Raw genomic sequence first — 17789 nt, 5'->3', positions numbered from 1 at the left:
ACATATAACAATTTTTCAAACACATAGTATAATTGCCTGGCTCAAATTCCAATGTTTTTGGCAAAGAAAATGTATACATATTTTTTTTAATTGGAACTGAATACCTTATTGTTATCTGAATAATAACAGATTAATCGATTATTAAAATAATCGTGACTTGCAGCTTTAGTGCTTTTTCTTTTTAGTTCTAAAAATTCCAGTTAATTTCCATAGAAAGTATGCAACTTTGAAAATTCCCATACTTTTGCAACCTTAGAAAGGCCCCTTCATCATTGCATATCATCACAGTGTCCTAATCAATCTTGATTTGCTCCCAGCTTTGCCAAAGCCTCCTGGCACTCCCATCGTCACTGAGACCACAGCCACCAGCGTGACCATCACGTGGGATTCCGGTAACCCCGACCCGGTCTCCTACTACATCATCCAGTACCGTGCCAAAGGTCCAGACAGCAAATACGAGACTGTAGACAGCATCACCACCACCCGCTACAGCATCGGTGGGCTGTACCCCAACACCGAATACGAAATCCGAGTGTCGGCCTTCAACAGCATTGGTCAGGGCCCCCCCTCTGTGCGAGTGGAGGCCCGGACGGGAGAGCAGGCCCCGGCCAGCCCGCCGCGAAACGTCCAAGCCCACATTATTTCACAGAACACAGTGATGGTCCGCTGGGAGGAACCCGAGGAGCCAAACGGACAGGTGGGTAGTCTTTTTTTGTTCCCCCCACATCTGACATGATCATCAAGCACAGTATATTGTAAATTAATACATTTCTAACACTGTCCATCAAAACTGCATTATCTTCTTTATAAGGGTGGAATTTTTGATTGAATGAGCCTCATTACATTGTTCCATTAAAATTGCAAATTGATTTAAATTAATAAAAAAGAAAAAAAAGTGGTACATTTTTATAAGACTGGACCAGGAATCAGAAGTGGTCTTTTTATTCATATTTAATTAAGACTATAGAAATTTCCGATTCCTTCTCATATTAAATGTTTCAATTCTGCACATCCAGCAGCTCACTGGGGAGAAATAAAGTGATTGCTTTAAAATTGTAATTACTTTCACGTGACATGTTAACAGTAGAGGCATCGGTGCCGGCTAATAGTACAGGAAAAAAAAAAGATTTATCCCCATCTGAAATTACATTTGCTTTTACTGAGGACAGGCGAACAAGGTTTCAGATTTGCACAGAGACTTTAAGGAGATTAAAACATTAAAGCCTTCATAAAATTTCCCGCTGGGAGCTGTTTTGGAGTGTGGAGGTTCATGTCCTTTACAGGGATTGTGCTCCACCTTTCTACCCCCGGTAACTCATAAGCACCACCCCAATCTCTAAAGAAAGAAAAGGTGCTTTCTCCTCTAAATTAAGAGCACTCCCTCTGGAAGCCTATTTTCTTTTTGAGCCTTTCTGACCAGCTACAATATTCACAAAAGTGCATTTAGTGCATATGAGGATTAACGTTATTAAAGGAGTGACAACGGATGGCTGGTGGAGGTCACGATCGAGGACAGTAAACAAATACGCTAACATAGTGAGCACACAGTTTGAATTATTAGAGGTGTTTTGTCCATCCTTCAGCCGCGGGAGGTCATTACCTTTTGACAGTGACCTCTAACAAGGCGTGAACCACAACCCTGCGTGGCCATCTGGACTGACGTAACCGTAATTCACGCATGACGACCTTGGCTATGATAAATACTAGATGTTTGTATATTGAATCAAGGGTTTATGGGATGCCATGCATGTAAAACAGTCAGATTAAGTGCGGGATCACTTATGGCACAGCTCACTGGAGGATGACCTTAAAAAGTCAAAACGCTGTCCGCCAATCTCTCTCCGTTGCTTGACGTGTTGCAGGTGAAGGGCTATCGCGTGTACTACACTATGGACCCGTCCCGGCCAATGAATGAATGGAAGATCCATAATGTCCAGGACAGTGTGATCACCACTATACAAAGCTTGGTGACCTCCGAAACGTACACCCTCCAAGTCCTGGCCTTCACGTCAGTCGGAGACGGGCCCTTCTCTGACCCCGTCCACGTTAAAGTCATGCCAGGAGGTCAGTGTTGTTCACCACCAAACATAATATATGGTGCTGTATTAGTGTTGTCAAGCAATTACATTAGTTTAACTAATTAATCTGAACATTTTCTATTATCAATTGTATTTTATTGTACAAAAACAAAAAAAAATGGTAATAGAGCAATAAAGGCAGTAATAATGAACCACTAATAAATGAATACACTTACTGTACATTCTGAGCATATTATGGAGTAGATGGAGTGAAAAAAACCGTATATATATGAGGATGATAGTGCAAAATATCATGTAGTGTAAAATATTATGTATTTATCAGTTTTCCTGCACTTTGCAGGATATGTAAGATGCATGTGTGCATGCAGTAAAGTGACTAGTGATGAGGCAGGTTAGTACGTGAGGGATTTGTTCAGAATCAGGATGGCCTGTGGGTAGAAGCTGTTTGCCAGCCTGGCATTCCTGGCCCTCAGGCTCCTGTATCGTCTGACCCTGTCAGGGTATTATCTGACAGCGTATTGCAGTTTTTCTTGTATTGTTATATTTTTGATTCCAGATAAGTAGACTGTATTACATGCTACCCAGTACATATGAGCAATATCTAGTATGTAGAATATTATCAATATCACTTGTGACTCTTTCCAAAAAGACCATGCAATTAAGTGAAATTGCATTAACCTAAAATGCACTTTGAACTTGAACTTAGATTTCACTTTCTCTAAACTTGTCTGCCATTTCATTATTTCAAACATTATAAGCAGTCAAGATAAAGGTTGGATGTATCTTGAGAAGTGGTATCGGTGCTTCATAATGTTATCAGTGAGTATTCCAGCGAAAATTTGTGCTGCTTTTGTTTCAAACAAACTTAATTGTAATGGTCATCCCTACTATTAAATAATCATATTACACAGAGTGAATAAGAAAAAAAGAAGCACAGAGCTAATTGTTGGAGCACTCACCCCACTGTCCTGCAGCACCACCACTGCATGTCATACAAAACACCAAGCAGCTTATTCAGATGACAAGTGGAAGCCAGCCGCTATGCAATACTGGGCGTGACCTGTCACAACATGTGCATCCTTCAAATGACTAACTTGCGCAAGCTGACACTTAAGTTCGTGGAGAGTTGTGCAAAGGAAACAGATTAACAGGAGCAGAAATTTGGTCCTGTCTGTTCTAGCTACTCAAGTCACGAGGGAAAAAGTTGTACGTTTCATATGGCGGCAGGCATGACGAGATTAATGCCCGCAAATCTGTGATGGCATTACGTGTTTAAATTCCCGTGTAGACTTAGGACACTTGTACCTGAACATTTTGTCAGGTTCGAGCTATTACAGCAAAAGACATGGTTTACGTGAAAAAAAAATGTTGGTTTGATGAAAGAAGAGCTTTGTAGTTGCAACATTTATCATGTGGAATTAGGCCAAAAATGTGTTGAATGGATCTAAAACTGTTACATGAAGTTGCTTTCCTAAAGAAACAACTTAAATGACAGTGAAATCAATAGTTAAACATCCCTGTAAGCAAGGAGATTGTACACTGTATCTTGCATTATTTTGGTAAAAACATACATTGTTTTATTTTGGCAAGAACATACAAAATTAAATAAAAAAAAAAAAAGCAAGTAAAAAAGATTTTTTGGGGGTAATTTTTTCTAACATTAATGATAATTTGTTACTCACACACCCATACTCAATTTTGCAACAAACTCAGAAAGCTAACTTCTGAGGATGGAAATATCACAAGTTCAATCAGCCAAAACAATAGAATTAATATAAATTGGCTTTCAGCTCGCAATGGTGTAGGACAGTTAGAATAAAAGTTTTGCCTCACTCAAATGGACCTAAAAAATATATTAATACAATTGTCAGACTCCATACAAATAATAATCAAATATCTTATTTCCTGCCCCAGTTCCAGGACAACCAGGGAAGTTTAAAATCGGGAGGGTGACTGACACCAGCATTGAGCTGACCTGGGAGCCCGCATACACCAAGGAGGGCATCATCAATTACGAGCTCCTTTACAAACCTGTCAAGTATGGCAGTTTGGTAAGATGGTCAACCTGCTGCATGGAAGATTTTCAAATTTGACATGTTATGATTTTTTTTTTTTCCTCAAATACACCCCCCCCCCCCCCCCCCAAATTCCTCATTTGTCTATGTTTGGCCATCGTATACCACCCCACATCCAAAGGCGCCACAATGGATGAAGATGCACAACATTTATATTTCTCCATAAAAACTGTTCTATTTTCCTTGATATCCAATACAAAAACTTGTATTTTTTTGTCAGGCTAGAAAATGTTTCAAGGTAATTTGAGATATGATCCCTATGTCCATCATGGCTTTCTCGGCTGATGACACCATCCTGTCATTTTTTTCTTGAAGGAGAAGCTGACCTTTGGCCCACGAAACTCCTACACGGTGGAGGGTCTGAAAGCCAACACAGACTACTCTTTTTCACTGGCAGCCGTCTCCAACAAAGGCATCGGTGCTTTCACCAATGAACTGGTGCAGAGGACGTCACAAGCCAGTATGTCTCTTTTTTCTTGGCATCATATGTTGAACACACACACACACACACACACACACACACACACACACACACACTGCTGCTGTATTATGTTTCACCTTGCACACAAATGTCACAAAAACACACGGTGACACAAATTTCAGTTGATGTCTGCTGACCTGATACCATCTGACCGTTGATCTCCTTTATCAAGTCATGTGTCCAAAGCCCACTGTCGTCAATCTTTCTGTGTTTAACTGTGGCTTTCTTCCCCCTCCACTCAGCTTCTTCCTTGTTTTTGCACAGTCAAAACATCCCGACAGATGGAGACGGAGCACCAATTAATGTTTGTCTCTTCCTCATTTTCACCATCCTTCCACTTTTTTTCCCACTCCACTGATGTCTAATATCTTTGAAAGGGTGAAAATGTCTGCCAGATATTGGCTGGCAGGCAGTGGAGAGGACCTTTAAAGGATTCCGGGTTGGCCTGCTATGTTGTGAGTGAATGCCAAACAGTGTGATTTTCTTATTAGGTGGATTTTCACCTTTTGGGGCATTTCTTGATAATCAAGAATAGTCCATTAATTAGGCATTTTTTTGGGGTGTAATTTATAGCCGTGTCCACACAAACACAACTAATTCAAACATTATATTAAATATTTATACACTTTTTCAGATCTCAACATTCCGGTCATATTTTTTGTCACTGATAATTAACAACCTATGATTTTTTTTTTTTTTTTTTTCAGGCATTATTGTTATGGAACTAATACTCCACCGTCTATCAACTCTCAATTTATTACCGTGCCTTTATCCGGAACTGACATTCTTTCAACTTCCAAATGCTTTATAACCTGAAGCAGAGTTCACCAACATGGTGCTTGTGGTCAGATGTTAACTCCAAGGACCACATAAGCAGCACAAACTAGCAAGAATTGCTCAACAGTCATGGGACATTGAGACTACAAAGGAATGTTCCAGGACAGATCATGTTAAAACACTTGCAGAGATTTATAGAAAACAAGTGCTGCATATTTTGTTATCTGTTTCCTAGCTTGTTAAATCAACATTATTTATGATAGTGAAAAATTATTATGACCGAACGCTTAGCAAATGTAGCATTGTAACATCCCCCTTATGTCCCAAAAATGGTTTGATGCAACCATTCGCATCCACCTATGCTCAAATCAAACGCCCCCAATCGACTGTGCTGGAACCAGTCAGCATAACTTCGAATCCGAGACTTTCTCACGATTATGACCATATTCCTCTAAGAGATTAAAATCATTCATTGGTTTCTATATACAGTTGACTGACTTCCCATAATAATGCATCAGCCAATGAAAATATATTCATTGATTGTTAAAACTTAAAATAAGAACTTGAGCATTTTTGTTTGCATCAGCGGTACCCCTGAAGAATTGTCATGTGCAATTAACTATCTAGTCATGACTGTGCGTATGCTACAAAGGAGTATCTCTTTTTTTGCAGAAGGTTGGTGACCCCTGACCTCAAGGTAGCAGCCACAAAATTTGGCAGCCACAAAATTTGACATCCACTTGACAGTCTTTGATTATCTTCTGGTGTGGTCTGGGATTCATTTACTAGTAAAATAATAATAATAATTAAAAAAAAAATCATGGTGTGTATGTGGAATATCGCTGCAGTTTTCCGAGCCCATTTTTTTAATTGTTATATCTAACCTATGTTCCCTTACTTTCACCTCCCAAATAAGAAGAGGAAAGCAAAGTGGAGTATATGTCAGAAGGGGAGCAGTAAAGGCCACCTCTAAATAAGCAGACTATTTCCTGAAGCACAATGCATTTCCCAGGGTGTGCTTTGTTATCGCCAAGGTTTGGTGCACATCTAGATTGTCCCCTGAGGCAAACGGCGCGGTGGCTTTACAGCTGAGTGGGCAGATACTTGAATCTGTCAGCTAGGAATCTTTGACTCCCACACTCGCACACATGCTGTTCTCTCGTCAAGCCCAGACGTCTCCGCTTTAAGTTGCCTGCTCACGGTCAATACTCTTGTCTCTGCTTTATTTCATCAAGCGATATGCTTGTACACCAAGTGCTCGCTTGGCTGTTATTCACATCATGCTTATCCCAGTGTCATCTCTTTCAGTTCAGTTTACCGTCCTCTCTTATTGTTTCCTTTTTTTTCATCCTATCCCCTGTGTTTCTACTTATATTGCTCCCAACTCTTGCTTTCCACCCCCTACTTTCAAACGCTTTACCGCCCGCCCTCCCCTTGTCCAATCAGAGCCCTCAGCAGCACCCGAGGGTGTATCCTGCGAGAGTGCCAGCTCCACCTCGCTGAGAGTTAGTTGGAGGCCGCCTCCAGTGGAGGGCCAGAATGGCGAGTTGGCAGGTTATGAGCTGAGGTACCGCAGAGTTTCTGGGGCAGGAGGCAAAGGTCAGGGCCAGGAGATGTCTGGGCTTCCGATCCCGGCACGGCAAGCAGACACACTAGTAGAGGGCCTGGAGAAATGGAGCTGGTACAACATCACCATGGCAGCCTCCACTTCTGAAGGAACTGGACCCAACAGCTTGCCTGTACTCTGCAGAACAGATGAAGGTGGTAAGAGGATGGATGCCGTTGCGATTGCAGTGCAACTACAAAAATCACATTTTCTGAAAACAAAAAAAATTCTTCTTAAGATTTCAGATTAGAAGTGTGGTGCTATGTCACGTGCAAATCATACGTTTCAAGTCCTAATGTCCTAAAAACACTGTTAAAAAATACACAAATAAAGTCAAGTCCCCACTGAATAATCAAGCCAAATGTACTCATGGAAAGAAGTTTTCTCATAAAAATATTCACAATTATAGTTTTGAGGGTCCCAAACCAGTCCCCCTAATGTCTAATATTTTCATTTTTCTTCTTTAAACATGTAACCAAAAAAATGACCTTACACATAGCACACCCAGTAACTGATGTGGTTATCATAGTCAACTTGGTTGACTTACAAATATTGCTTGTTCCCATTCTCTTTCTGCCATTTTCATTTGAAGCATAATCCTAAAATCCACATGTAATAATCTTCAGAGTTCTCCCCATGGTACTTGCATAAATTGCCACTTCGCATTAGGGCATACCGGTTGATGTTTGCTCTACAAAAAATATATATATATTATTATTAAAAATATTAACACAAGATATGAACAGACAAGAATTGTCAAGTTTTAGCCAAGCCAAGCAAGCTTTAACTAAACAAATCTCAAGTCCTAAAATTGTCAACGCTCTTTGATTCATTTTAGCCAACTAAGTCTCAAGTCTTAAAAACTGTCGAATTAACTCTGACTCAAGTCAAGCCATGCGAGTTGAGTCACCCACCTCGGCTTCGGAGGTTTTACTGCTGTGCTCCACTTAATCCCAAAGAAGACCCAGAGGCGCTCACGAGGGGTGTTATAAAAACAACATGGCAAGAGAAGCAGAATATTCATGGGACGTTATAAATCAAGGGGATTCGCATTTAAAGCTGTTAGAGGGTTTTAACACGTTTATAAGGAGAATGCTTTACAACGTAAGTGTGAAAAAGTAAGTGTGGTGCATCTGCAACACATTCCACTTAGCATCCGCCGCAATTAGGAATATTAAAACGTTACATCGGTCAACTTGGTAGTGTTTTCCACTTTGGAATTTCCATAGTTTTTACTAACTCTCCTGCACGGTAAATAATTATGGGTGGATTTTTGCTTGTGCAGTTCCCAGCGCCGCCCCTCGTCACATTGATGTCAGTCCATTCAATTCCTCTGCGCTTCGGGTCACTTGGCGGCCTGTGTTGCCAAGGTTACGCCAAGGTCAGATTCGTGGTTATCAGGTGCACTACAGTCGTGTAGGCGGCAGTGAATCCCGAAATCTTCCTTGGATAAAAGATCTGCTACTGGATGAGTCTCAGGTGAGATCGATGTGAAAGAATCTAAATGTGATGAAATGGTGGTCAATTCTTTGATGGTTATATACGCTTCGGTTCTCATCTCCTGTGTCTGGGTTGCCTGTCCGCTGTGCCTCGCCTGATGGTTAAGATGGAGGAGGGTGATTCCACTCAGTATGTGAGTGCACACTCTTCATCTTCATGAACTCAATATTATTGCATACCTTGAGTATAATAGATTGGAATTTTGTTTGTAGTTTATATTTTGTGATGATTTCTGTTCTTTTGTTCTCTTATTCTTCTGTTCAGTTAGTCATGGTTTAGTTTCCTTTTTTAAGTATATAGTATTTGTCAAAGGCAATATAGTAAAAGTCACTCAGTTATGGGTAATTAAGCAACGCAGACTACGATTCACAAACAACTGACATTGTTTTTCCTGTATCGACTTAAAGCAATATTGAAATAAATACTTTTAAACCAAACCCCAAAACATTGTTTATGATATTGAATGACCAAGGCCAAGTTGGCCACATTTTCACTAGCTATCGTAAATTTTAATTAGTTTTAGTTACACATTTTTTGCCAGCCCGTTTAAAATTGATTTTTGATGACTCCAGGCACCAATGGCAGTGAATGAGTTAATAATGTAAGATTTACTTTCAATTAGTTTTCACGAATTTCTTTTTTTTCTAATTTCCAATTTTTATTTTCTCTTTAAATTTTAGGAGTCTAGCCCTAACCTCAATGTTTAGTTTTGTTGTTTTTTCCTTTCATTTTAGTTAGTTTTCATTAACTTTAATAAATTTGACATATAGGATACAGAACTACACAGTGCACAGTACAACCTTTAACATTGAGCACCAAAAAATAATTGCGTGAATGACCCTTAATTCCTTAAGGATCCATGGGAAGCTGCACATCTATAAACGTATCCAACAAATTTGAGGGTGTTTAAATTGATTGATTGATTTTATTGATTGTTAAATGCAATATGCTTCCAAATGAATGATATCCCTAAATATGATATGATATGATATGATATGATATGATATGATATGATATGATATGATATGATATGATATGATATGATATGATATGATATGATATGATATGATATGATATGACATTATACACAAGCTTTGGGAGAACATTTAAACACCACATAAGAAGTGCTACTCACACTCCACTGTGCTCTGACTGAGATATTTTATTCATTAATTTTTAACTGTTATATGTTGTTCTACAATGATAAATACTGTATTGTTGTCAAGTATTTTTTTTTTTTTTTGAGATGTTGTGTTAATCTTCACAGGAGATGATTTTGGGAGGCCTTAAAGCAGAAACTTTGTATGCTGTGTCTGTGGCAGCGTACACCACTAAAGGTGATGGAGCACATAGTAAAGCCAAGCTGGTGAAGACCTCAGGGTTGGGTAAGCGCATGCTGAATCTAGCAACATATATATATACCCTAAAGGGCATTTTAAATCCAGCTTCAGCAGCCAACTTAATTGAAATTCTTTTAGGTACGCAGTTAAATGGATTATTAAAACTAACTTTGTGCTTCCCACACTGTCGTTTTCAGTACCCGCCGCTCCCTGCCTGTGGGCGCATTCGGGATTAGGTCCATCAGTGGTGCTTCGATGGGCTCCTCCGCTGGAATGCACAGCGTCAGGCTCTGATGGCCAGAGGCTCCCTCTGGAAATTCAAGGTTACCGCCTCCAGTTTGGCCTGAAGAATGCCTCTCTGGAGACCACCATAGATTTCACAAAAGAAAGAAACTTTACCGTCATAAACCTCTCCCCAGGCTCCTCCTACGTCTTTGCACTTGCTGCAAAGAGCCCAGCGGGTTACGGCGATGTAGTACAAAGGGAAATAACCGTTCCCGTCATCCCACCCAGGGGATACCCCAAAATATCTGACTTTGTTAATGCCACCTGCTGCTCCCTTCAGTTCTCCTGGCTTCCTCCTGACCAAGAGGAGAGAAATGGCGTCATCACAGAGTACAACATAGCTTACAAAGAGACCGCAGGCTCCAAATCCTCAAGCTTTCCAGGCCCCTTTTCATTACCGGCTCACCGTGCCGCCCCGCATTTGGTGACGCTGCCTGCGAGCCAGTCTAGCTACACAATCCTGGGCCTCAATCACAGCACGGCCTACGAGGTGCAGCTCAGGGCCCACAACAAGGCAGGGCCCGGCCCCTACAGCCCCCCTCTGGTGTGCCGAACCCTGGCCTTTGAAACAGGTAGAGGAAAAACCCTTTCATCCAAGCACTGGTTCGACTTCACACCCCTCCACTGCTGTGGAATTCACTCAGAAACATAAAGCCAAGGCCAGTTCTTACAGATTGACCTCCCCCAAACACCACCCACCCACCCCGACCCCTTCCCTCCTCGCCGTGTACCTCCGAGATGCCGAAAACCAGTCAGAGGATTGCGACAAACTCCTCAACCTCTTCCACTCACTCACTTACCTCCATCACCTACCCTTCACCAGTGGAAAGAGGCTGAATGTAAATGGCTGTTTGCTTCAAGAGCACTGCTTATCACATTGCCTCAGGTAAAAGTCAATACAAGGCATCAATATACAGTACAGTATCTAATCCAGAAGGTAAGTGGACAGTTGAAATGAAGTGAAAGCTCAGGGTCTGGCGATTTATTCAATCTGATAAACTCCACCGCCACTTTATCAAAAGCCGTTGCTGACATGCCGGTTTGAAAGTGTAACAAGCACTACCTAACACTTGGTGAATGTGGCATGTCACATTCCTTCTGCTGCGCTGTCTTCTTTGTTCCATCCACCATCCACTCTCCTCATCACCTGTCCATCCTCCGAACCACCTCGTCTCACATGACTGACACCTTTTCTTACTTTACAGGTTCACAACGAGAGGAGACAGTTGTTACTTACAATAAAAAATAAAATAAAATAAAAAACGCTCCACTGACTGCCATTTTCTTCTTTTTCAGACGTGCCAAGGAATTTTTCAGTCAATCTGGCCACGAGGACTAGTGTTCTTCTGACGTGGGAGTTCCCTGAGAGCAGCAACCCGTATCGCTTTAGTGTATGTCCATTATCTTAAGAACAAACATATTTTTATTGATAGAATTAGTCACAAGACAGCTTACAGGCACAACTTTTTTACAATGGAATCCTTTGGGCAAGACACCAAATATAGTATCTTAATATGGACCCGAATGCCTCACTATGGAGCAGTAGAAGCATCTAATTTCTCCCAGCCACATCACAAAAAGTAAAAATGACTTGTAATGAACTCTGAAAATTGTCAACAGGAGTGTTGTTGCATTTCCATGTAAATGTTCATAAAGAACAATTTCAAGAATCATTCCCGTAATAATCCAGATATTCGAATAGGTCGATTTTATTATAATACCCACAAAAATGTTTGATAAATATAAATGGTCTCACAAGAACTTAGCATGAAATTGCAAAATGTTGAATCTATATTTAGTGCATATAAGACCTTACTCCAGCAAAAATGACTGAACCTTTGCTTGATCATCTTACATGAGAAAATCCCTGCAGTGATAATGACTAATGCAGCAATGCATGCATGTTTTACTGTTTATTTTAAGTCAGTTAGACATTCAAAATCTTTATTATTACTACAATAACGATTATCATCATTGTAAATGCTGACCTCAAGAAATCTCCCCAAGGTGGAATATAATCGTCAGAAGATGGAAGTGGATGCTCGCCTGAAGAAGGCGGTTATCCCAAACCTTCAGCCCGATACCAGCTATGACTTCAAGATCACTGCTCCCGAAGGAAACATGGGTGGCCTTCGCCACCGTATCAGCGCCAAAACTTCCCCGCCGATCACTATCCGCCGCCCGGAGATCGACCACACCCGGGACTCGGAGACTACAGTTACAATAATCCTGCCGTCACTTGAGACTCGAACGCCTGTCAAGTAAGACTGAATTGATAATCCGTTAGTGTGCATCTTTTTTATAGGTTTTGATTGAAAACTAATTGGTTGGGCACCAACCAATTCAACTTGGCTACATACCAGGGGAAATACAGTAGGCTCTCTGAAGACTCTGTAAAGCAAAAACAAATGCCTTGTAAATGGAAGTGAAGTGTCATTACCAACACTGACAAATTTGAATGATTAAAAAAAGTGCCAAGCATATAAATCAACATCTGGAAAAGGTGAACAATGACAATGATAGCAGGACAACAGGATGAAACCCAGTGATTTGAACCATTGGCTCTGCCCCATATTATCATTATTAATTGATTTATGTTGCCCTGACGTCTCTAGTTTACAATACTAGCCTTCATAAAAGTGATTACCGCAGCGGTGATTTTCAGTTCTCTATTATTGTGGACTACCTTCGCCTTTAGAAGGATTTATAGTATACAGTTCACCTTCACATTCATGCTAGACCAGAACTAGAATTATGGTCACGTAGTTGCATTCAATGACCATGTCAGGTTCAGTCAACCCAGAAGATTTAATAAACAAAATACAAGGAAGGATATGCACATTCACAGATATCCTACCGCTCTAATATGTACATCCTGTTGAGCCCTCTTTTTATTTATTCATTTTATTCCTCACCTTAACCCTATTTACAGAGCCAATGTTGCACTGAAGCGTTAGGGAAGCCATACAGCAGCCACATAACAATCAACTTGTGGTAGTGGCTTATGTAGATGCAAGTCCTTACACTATCAGTTCAGGCAAATCACTGTTATCTTCTTCCCAGGCACATAATGATCGACCCCATACAGTTCCGCCCTGTGGTCAGGCCGCGTTGTCTGATTTCTTTTTACAGCTGTAGGAGACATGTCATCTCCTCACACTTTCTTCACAACTCACAACTACAACAGAAAATACAGACTACAAACAAATATGGGATAACCTATGTGCAATTATTCTAACAGACCACTCACACAGTAGGATATCTCAAATGTCAATTTCTAAAGAAATACTAATCCAATCCACCATACAGCAATGACTAATTTTTGAACACATTGCAGAAGGTAAGTGGAAACAAGTAGTTATTTATTTTGTCACATTTATGTCACAAAATCAGAACAGCAGCATGCCAACTCAGGTTATAGAGGCAACGGATACAAACATCACTACACTTCCACAATACAAGGACCAGAAAAAAAATGTTGGATCTCGGTGTGAGCACTGACTATTTTAGAGCTGTTAAACTGTCACCCAAGATAGCATTTAGCATTAGCTAAACTAATAACACAGCCACTGGTCGTGATAATAAGAAATTGTTCCTGTTGAGAATTATTTCATTGCATATTTTATTTTCAGTGAACTTGTTCTGGTTTATATTTTTGAAAATCTGGCCATCCTAGCAAGGTCAATTCATACCGGCTCCCAGATTCCATCATCAGGCACTATTTTAGCCATGTACCCCAAATATCTGCTAAAACAAAATGGTGAAAAAACAGTTGAGTGCAATATATTTCAGGCTTTGCATATGTTTTCAGCAGTTATGTTGAAACATATATAGTGTATTTAGAAAAAGATTGCTTTAGAGGGTCTTTATTGCTTGCATGACAGTCCATACAAAATAATTCAAACTAAGAAAAAGTTCTTTAGCAATCTTTTCTTTTGGATCATGCTTTACTTTTTTTTTTTTTTCCCCCCCAGGAATGTTTATGTTGTTGTGGTTCCACTGAGAAGAGCCCGAGGTGTCGTCAGACACTTGAAGAGTCCGGATGAAATGGATCTCGAGGAGGTGAGAACCACAAAAACCGTCGACTGATTTATGAAGACAGGAGAGATCTATAAACACCCACATACCAAAAACGAACACACTTTGACTTCAACGTGACTTTATATAAATAAAGTATTAGTCATGACGGGATGCATCATTTCTCTCCTCCTCTCTGCCGGCCCATGTCTCAGCTGTTAAAAGACATCAGTCAAAAACAGAGGGACTCGCGCCAGCAGAAGCAGGTGGACCTGCGCCGGGCTTACATCACGGCCCGCTTCACACCTGCCACCCTACCAGCCTTCTTCGCCCTGGGGGACCAGCTGGACTACGGAGGCTTTGAGAACCGTGCATTAGAGCCCGGGCAGGAATACGTCTTCTTCATCCTGGCTGAACTCAATTCTACAACCGGGGTATGAAAGCTGACGGGTCACATCTCTTTTCTCTCTTTTCTGGTGACCCCGCCCCTCCCTCCCACCACCATCCAGCAGGCTGTCACTATGCATCCGGATCAATACGGCCTCACAGCTGCAACAATAAAATTCACGTCAGTCAAGGTGTAGCTAGCAAAAGGCAATAACCTTCATGTATTTCCATCAACAGCACAAATAAAGATTGATTGGCGGCAAGAGAGATGTTGCCTCTTTGTGTTGCGACTGCTAGACGTGAGCAATAGAATTGGAAAAGACATAAATATTCAGCTCTGAGTCTTGTATTTTGTAAGGTCTATTTCAGCCTCCGGCTGCTCTCGGAAAGGTCGCCTACCTAATAAACATCCATCTTTGTGTTATGCCAATATAAACTTAAACATTTCTTTAATTAAATTACTTGAACATTGTCTCAAAGAATTCATGTATTATTTTGTTATATAAACACCCTTAACCTAACTTGGGGCTTGTGTTGATTTTTAACTAGATATGTACGTAGATAGATACCTGTAGTCAGATAGATCATCGGTTCATGACGTGAAAGTTCATATATATATATATATATATATATATATATAAATTTTGTATAGCTTCAAAAACTAAAAAAATATATATAACTTGGGATTAACTAATCGATATTGTACCTCTTTACTTGTCAGCAGAAGATGTACGTGGCCAGCCCTTACACAGACCCAGTGATCGCCCCTGATTCAGACCCGCAGCCTCTGGATGCAGGCGACGGTCTCATCTGGGTGGTTGGACCAGTTCTAGCGGTGGTTTTCATCATCTGCATTGTCATTGCTATTTTACTCTACAAGAAGTGAGTCCATGACAACATTTTTACCTTGAATGCTATTGTCAGTTGAAGCTTGACCTTGTAATGATGAATGGAGTTATATTTTTGCATTTACAATGACCATATTCATGGCAATATGAGTGTGGTGGAAGTATTGAACAGAGGTTCTCAAACATCAAGTACCATATTAAAAAAAAAACAAAAAAACACACAAAAACATGCTTACGGCTCTTCAATTGCCACCCCTGTGACGAACCTTTTCATTGTTATAGTAGGTTAAAATAAAAAAATCAAGAAAATCTATTGCATATACGAGTAAAATTTACATTTTACCTAAATATACTCGATATAGAATATTACTATATATTGCAAATATATGAGTGAAAGCAAATTTAGCAAAAACTTAAATAAAACTTACCTATACTTTAGAACAAAAAGGGGTGAAAAAAGAGAAGCCACTGGATCATGCAGTAGTTCTCAATTAAGAGTACAAGTACCCCTGGGGGTACTTGAAGGGAATGTGAGATTTTAATAGAGATTTTCAAGGTATCAGCCATTAATTTAATATTATATAATATTGTTATTAATATAATGTTGTGACAGGAGCGCTACATTTTTCATTTCAAATTAAGAGAAAATTAACTGTATCATGAGATAACTATTTGGTAAATTTTGTCATATGTTATATTATTTTGCAAATCATTGTATGCCTTTATTTAGATAAGTTTCAAACAGATACACAGTGTCATTCAATTTTCCCACAGATGAGCCATGAAAAAAAAACAGATAATAGGATATGATCTATCTTCCAGAGAAGCTGAATAAATTATGCCTGGAGATGCTACTAAAATTATATTTCCAAGGTTTAATTAATCAGACACAGATGGAGCTGCACTCTGTTTTAAGATTTTTTTTCAACCAAAAATGCTGATTAGAGTGTACTTGGCTGAAAAAAATTATCACAGGGTGTTGAAAGCCATTAATACAATGCACAGTTCAAATATTTCCTTCTGTGCTACTACCAGAGGCAGCCCGCATACCACTTGCAGAAGTCATACCACAATTTGAAAAAATCCTGAGACAGAACACAGTCCATTAGTGAAGATAATGGGGTGTGACATGTTATAAAAGACCAGTTCGGAGAAAAGTATTCTTGGAACAAGCAGCATGTACGCTGATTTTGCCCTATGGTTGTTGCCCCTTCTTGCAGGAATCATATTAAATCATCTGGAAGCTTGTCCAGGTCTGCCAGATAATATTTAAGTAATTCTTACTAACAGAAACAATAAGAACAGGCTGCAGAAATGGAAGAAACATTACAAAACAATAAAACATGACTCCCAAGACGGAACAGAAAATGACATTTGAAATGAGAAACAAAATCATAAAGTAGATCTAATACATACACGATTTATGAGTGCAATAGTGATGCCCTGAAGAGCCATCATTTTTCTGTTCTTTCTGGATGATCATATTTTAATTGTTATACACAATAAGTGCGTTTTTTAAATTAAGAATAAACAGCAATGATAACTCGCAGACGTCAGAGATCCATTTGACTGACAGGCAGTGAACCTCTTTCAATATATGGCAGTGAATCTCTTTCAATATATCCTTATATATTCATCAATGGCAGTGAATGCGTTATAGACAAAACAAAATTCTGAACTTACAACTTTATCTTGATTTGAATATTTGATCTTTCCACCAAGTATATTATTTGTTCAACAACTAAAAAATACTGTAACTTGTAACTGGCAACAATTGATATTTTTGGGCCAAATTATTGCTTAAAACAAGCACTTTTGGTAGTTCAGGAAATGTGTTCCACTTTGAAGTGTGCTCAACCTTTATTCTGCTGCATGCCGCCCAGCTTTTGAATACTAATGCAGCATATTGATTTTTTTCTGTCTGTTTCCTCCCTTTTCTTTTCCTTAATTATTCCTTCCCGGCCTCTTGTTTTACTGGAAACAGCAAACCTGACAGGTACGATTACACCAATGTCAAACTCTTTTTTTTTTTTTTAACCTTGTACACCAAGCAATTACAGAACATAACACTATGTTATTGTACTTGCACATAAAATGACACATCTGCTCATGTATGTGCATCAAGTCACCAATGCTAATGCTAATGATGTGTCAGTGCTGAGCCTATTTTTTTCTGGCTCTTTTTTTTGTGTCTGCTAATTGCTCTGTTCATAATTGCTTGTCTGGAGCAGCAAGCGCAAGGAATCTGAGCCAGGAACCAAGAGTCTTCTGAGTAATGCCGAGATGATGGCCCATCACCCAACAGATCCGGTGGAGATGAGAAGAATAAACTTCCAGACTCCAGGTATGGAATATTTGCCGCCACTACGCTTCACATGCAGTGTTTGTTCAGTGTTAAACAGTTCTTTGTTTGCATCAAAAATATCACTTGGAA

At 39.8% G+C, this 17789-nt stretch overlaps 1 protein-coding gene across 6 annotated transcripts in view; it reads left to right on the top strand.

Annotated features, from left to right (window-relative positions):
* LOC148414778 (receptor-type tyrosine-protein phosphatase S-like) overlaps window positions 1-17789 on the top strand; it is a 92934-nt gene that overhangs the window by 58693 nt on the left and 16452 nt on the right. For 5 of the 6 annotated variants that reach the window (XM_088428615.1, XM_088428613.1, XM_088428614.1 and 2 more), the window contains 10 exons: window positions 318-697; window positions 1863-2064; window positions 3954-4090; window positions 4430-4574; window positions 11400-11494; window positions 12111-12364; window positions 14078-14165; window positions 14336-14554; window positions 15232-15389; window positions 17587-17699. In XM_088428615.1, the coding sequence (XP_088284741.1) occupies window positions 318-697; window positions 1863-2064; window positions 3954-4090; window positions 4430-4574; window positions 11400-11494; window positions 12111-12364; window positions 14078-14165; window positions 14336-14554; window positions 15232-15389; window positions 17587-17699 (1791 nt within the window). Of the gene's footprint in view, window positions 1-317; window positions 698-1862; window positions 2065-3953; window positions 4091-4429; window positions 4575-6818; window positions 7137-8263; window positions 8458-8584; window positions 8612-9745; window positions 9864-10015; window positions 10676-11399; window positions 11495-12110; window positions 12365-14077; window positions 14166-14335; window positions 14555-15231; window positions 15390-17586; window positions 17700-17789 lie in introns of all 6 variants that reach the window. The other variant, XM_088428616.1, reaches the window with a different exon arrangement.

Source organism: Hippichthys cyanospilos, chromosome 12, assembly GCF_059441005.1.
Source record: "Hippichthys cyanospilos isolate Australia breed blue-spotted pipefish chromosome 12, RoL_Hcya_1.0, whole genome shotgun sequence".
NCBI lineage: Eukaryota > Metazoa > Chordata > Actinopteri > Syngnathiformes > Syngnathidae > Hippichthys > Hippichthys cyanospilos.
This window is presented reverse-complemented; position numbering and strand designations above follow the sequence as displayed.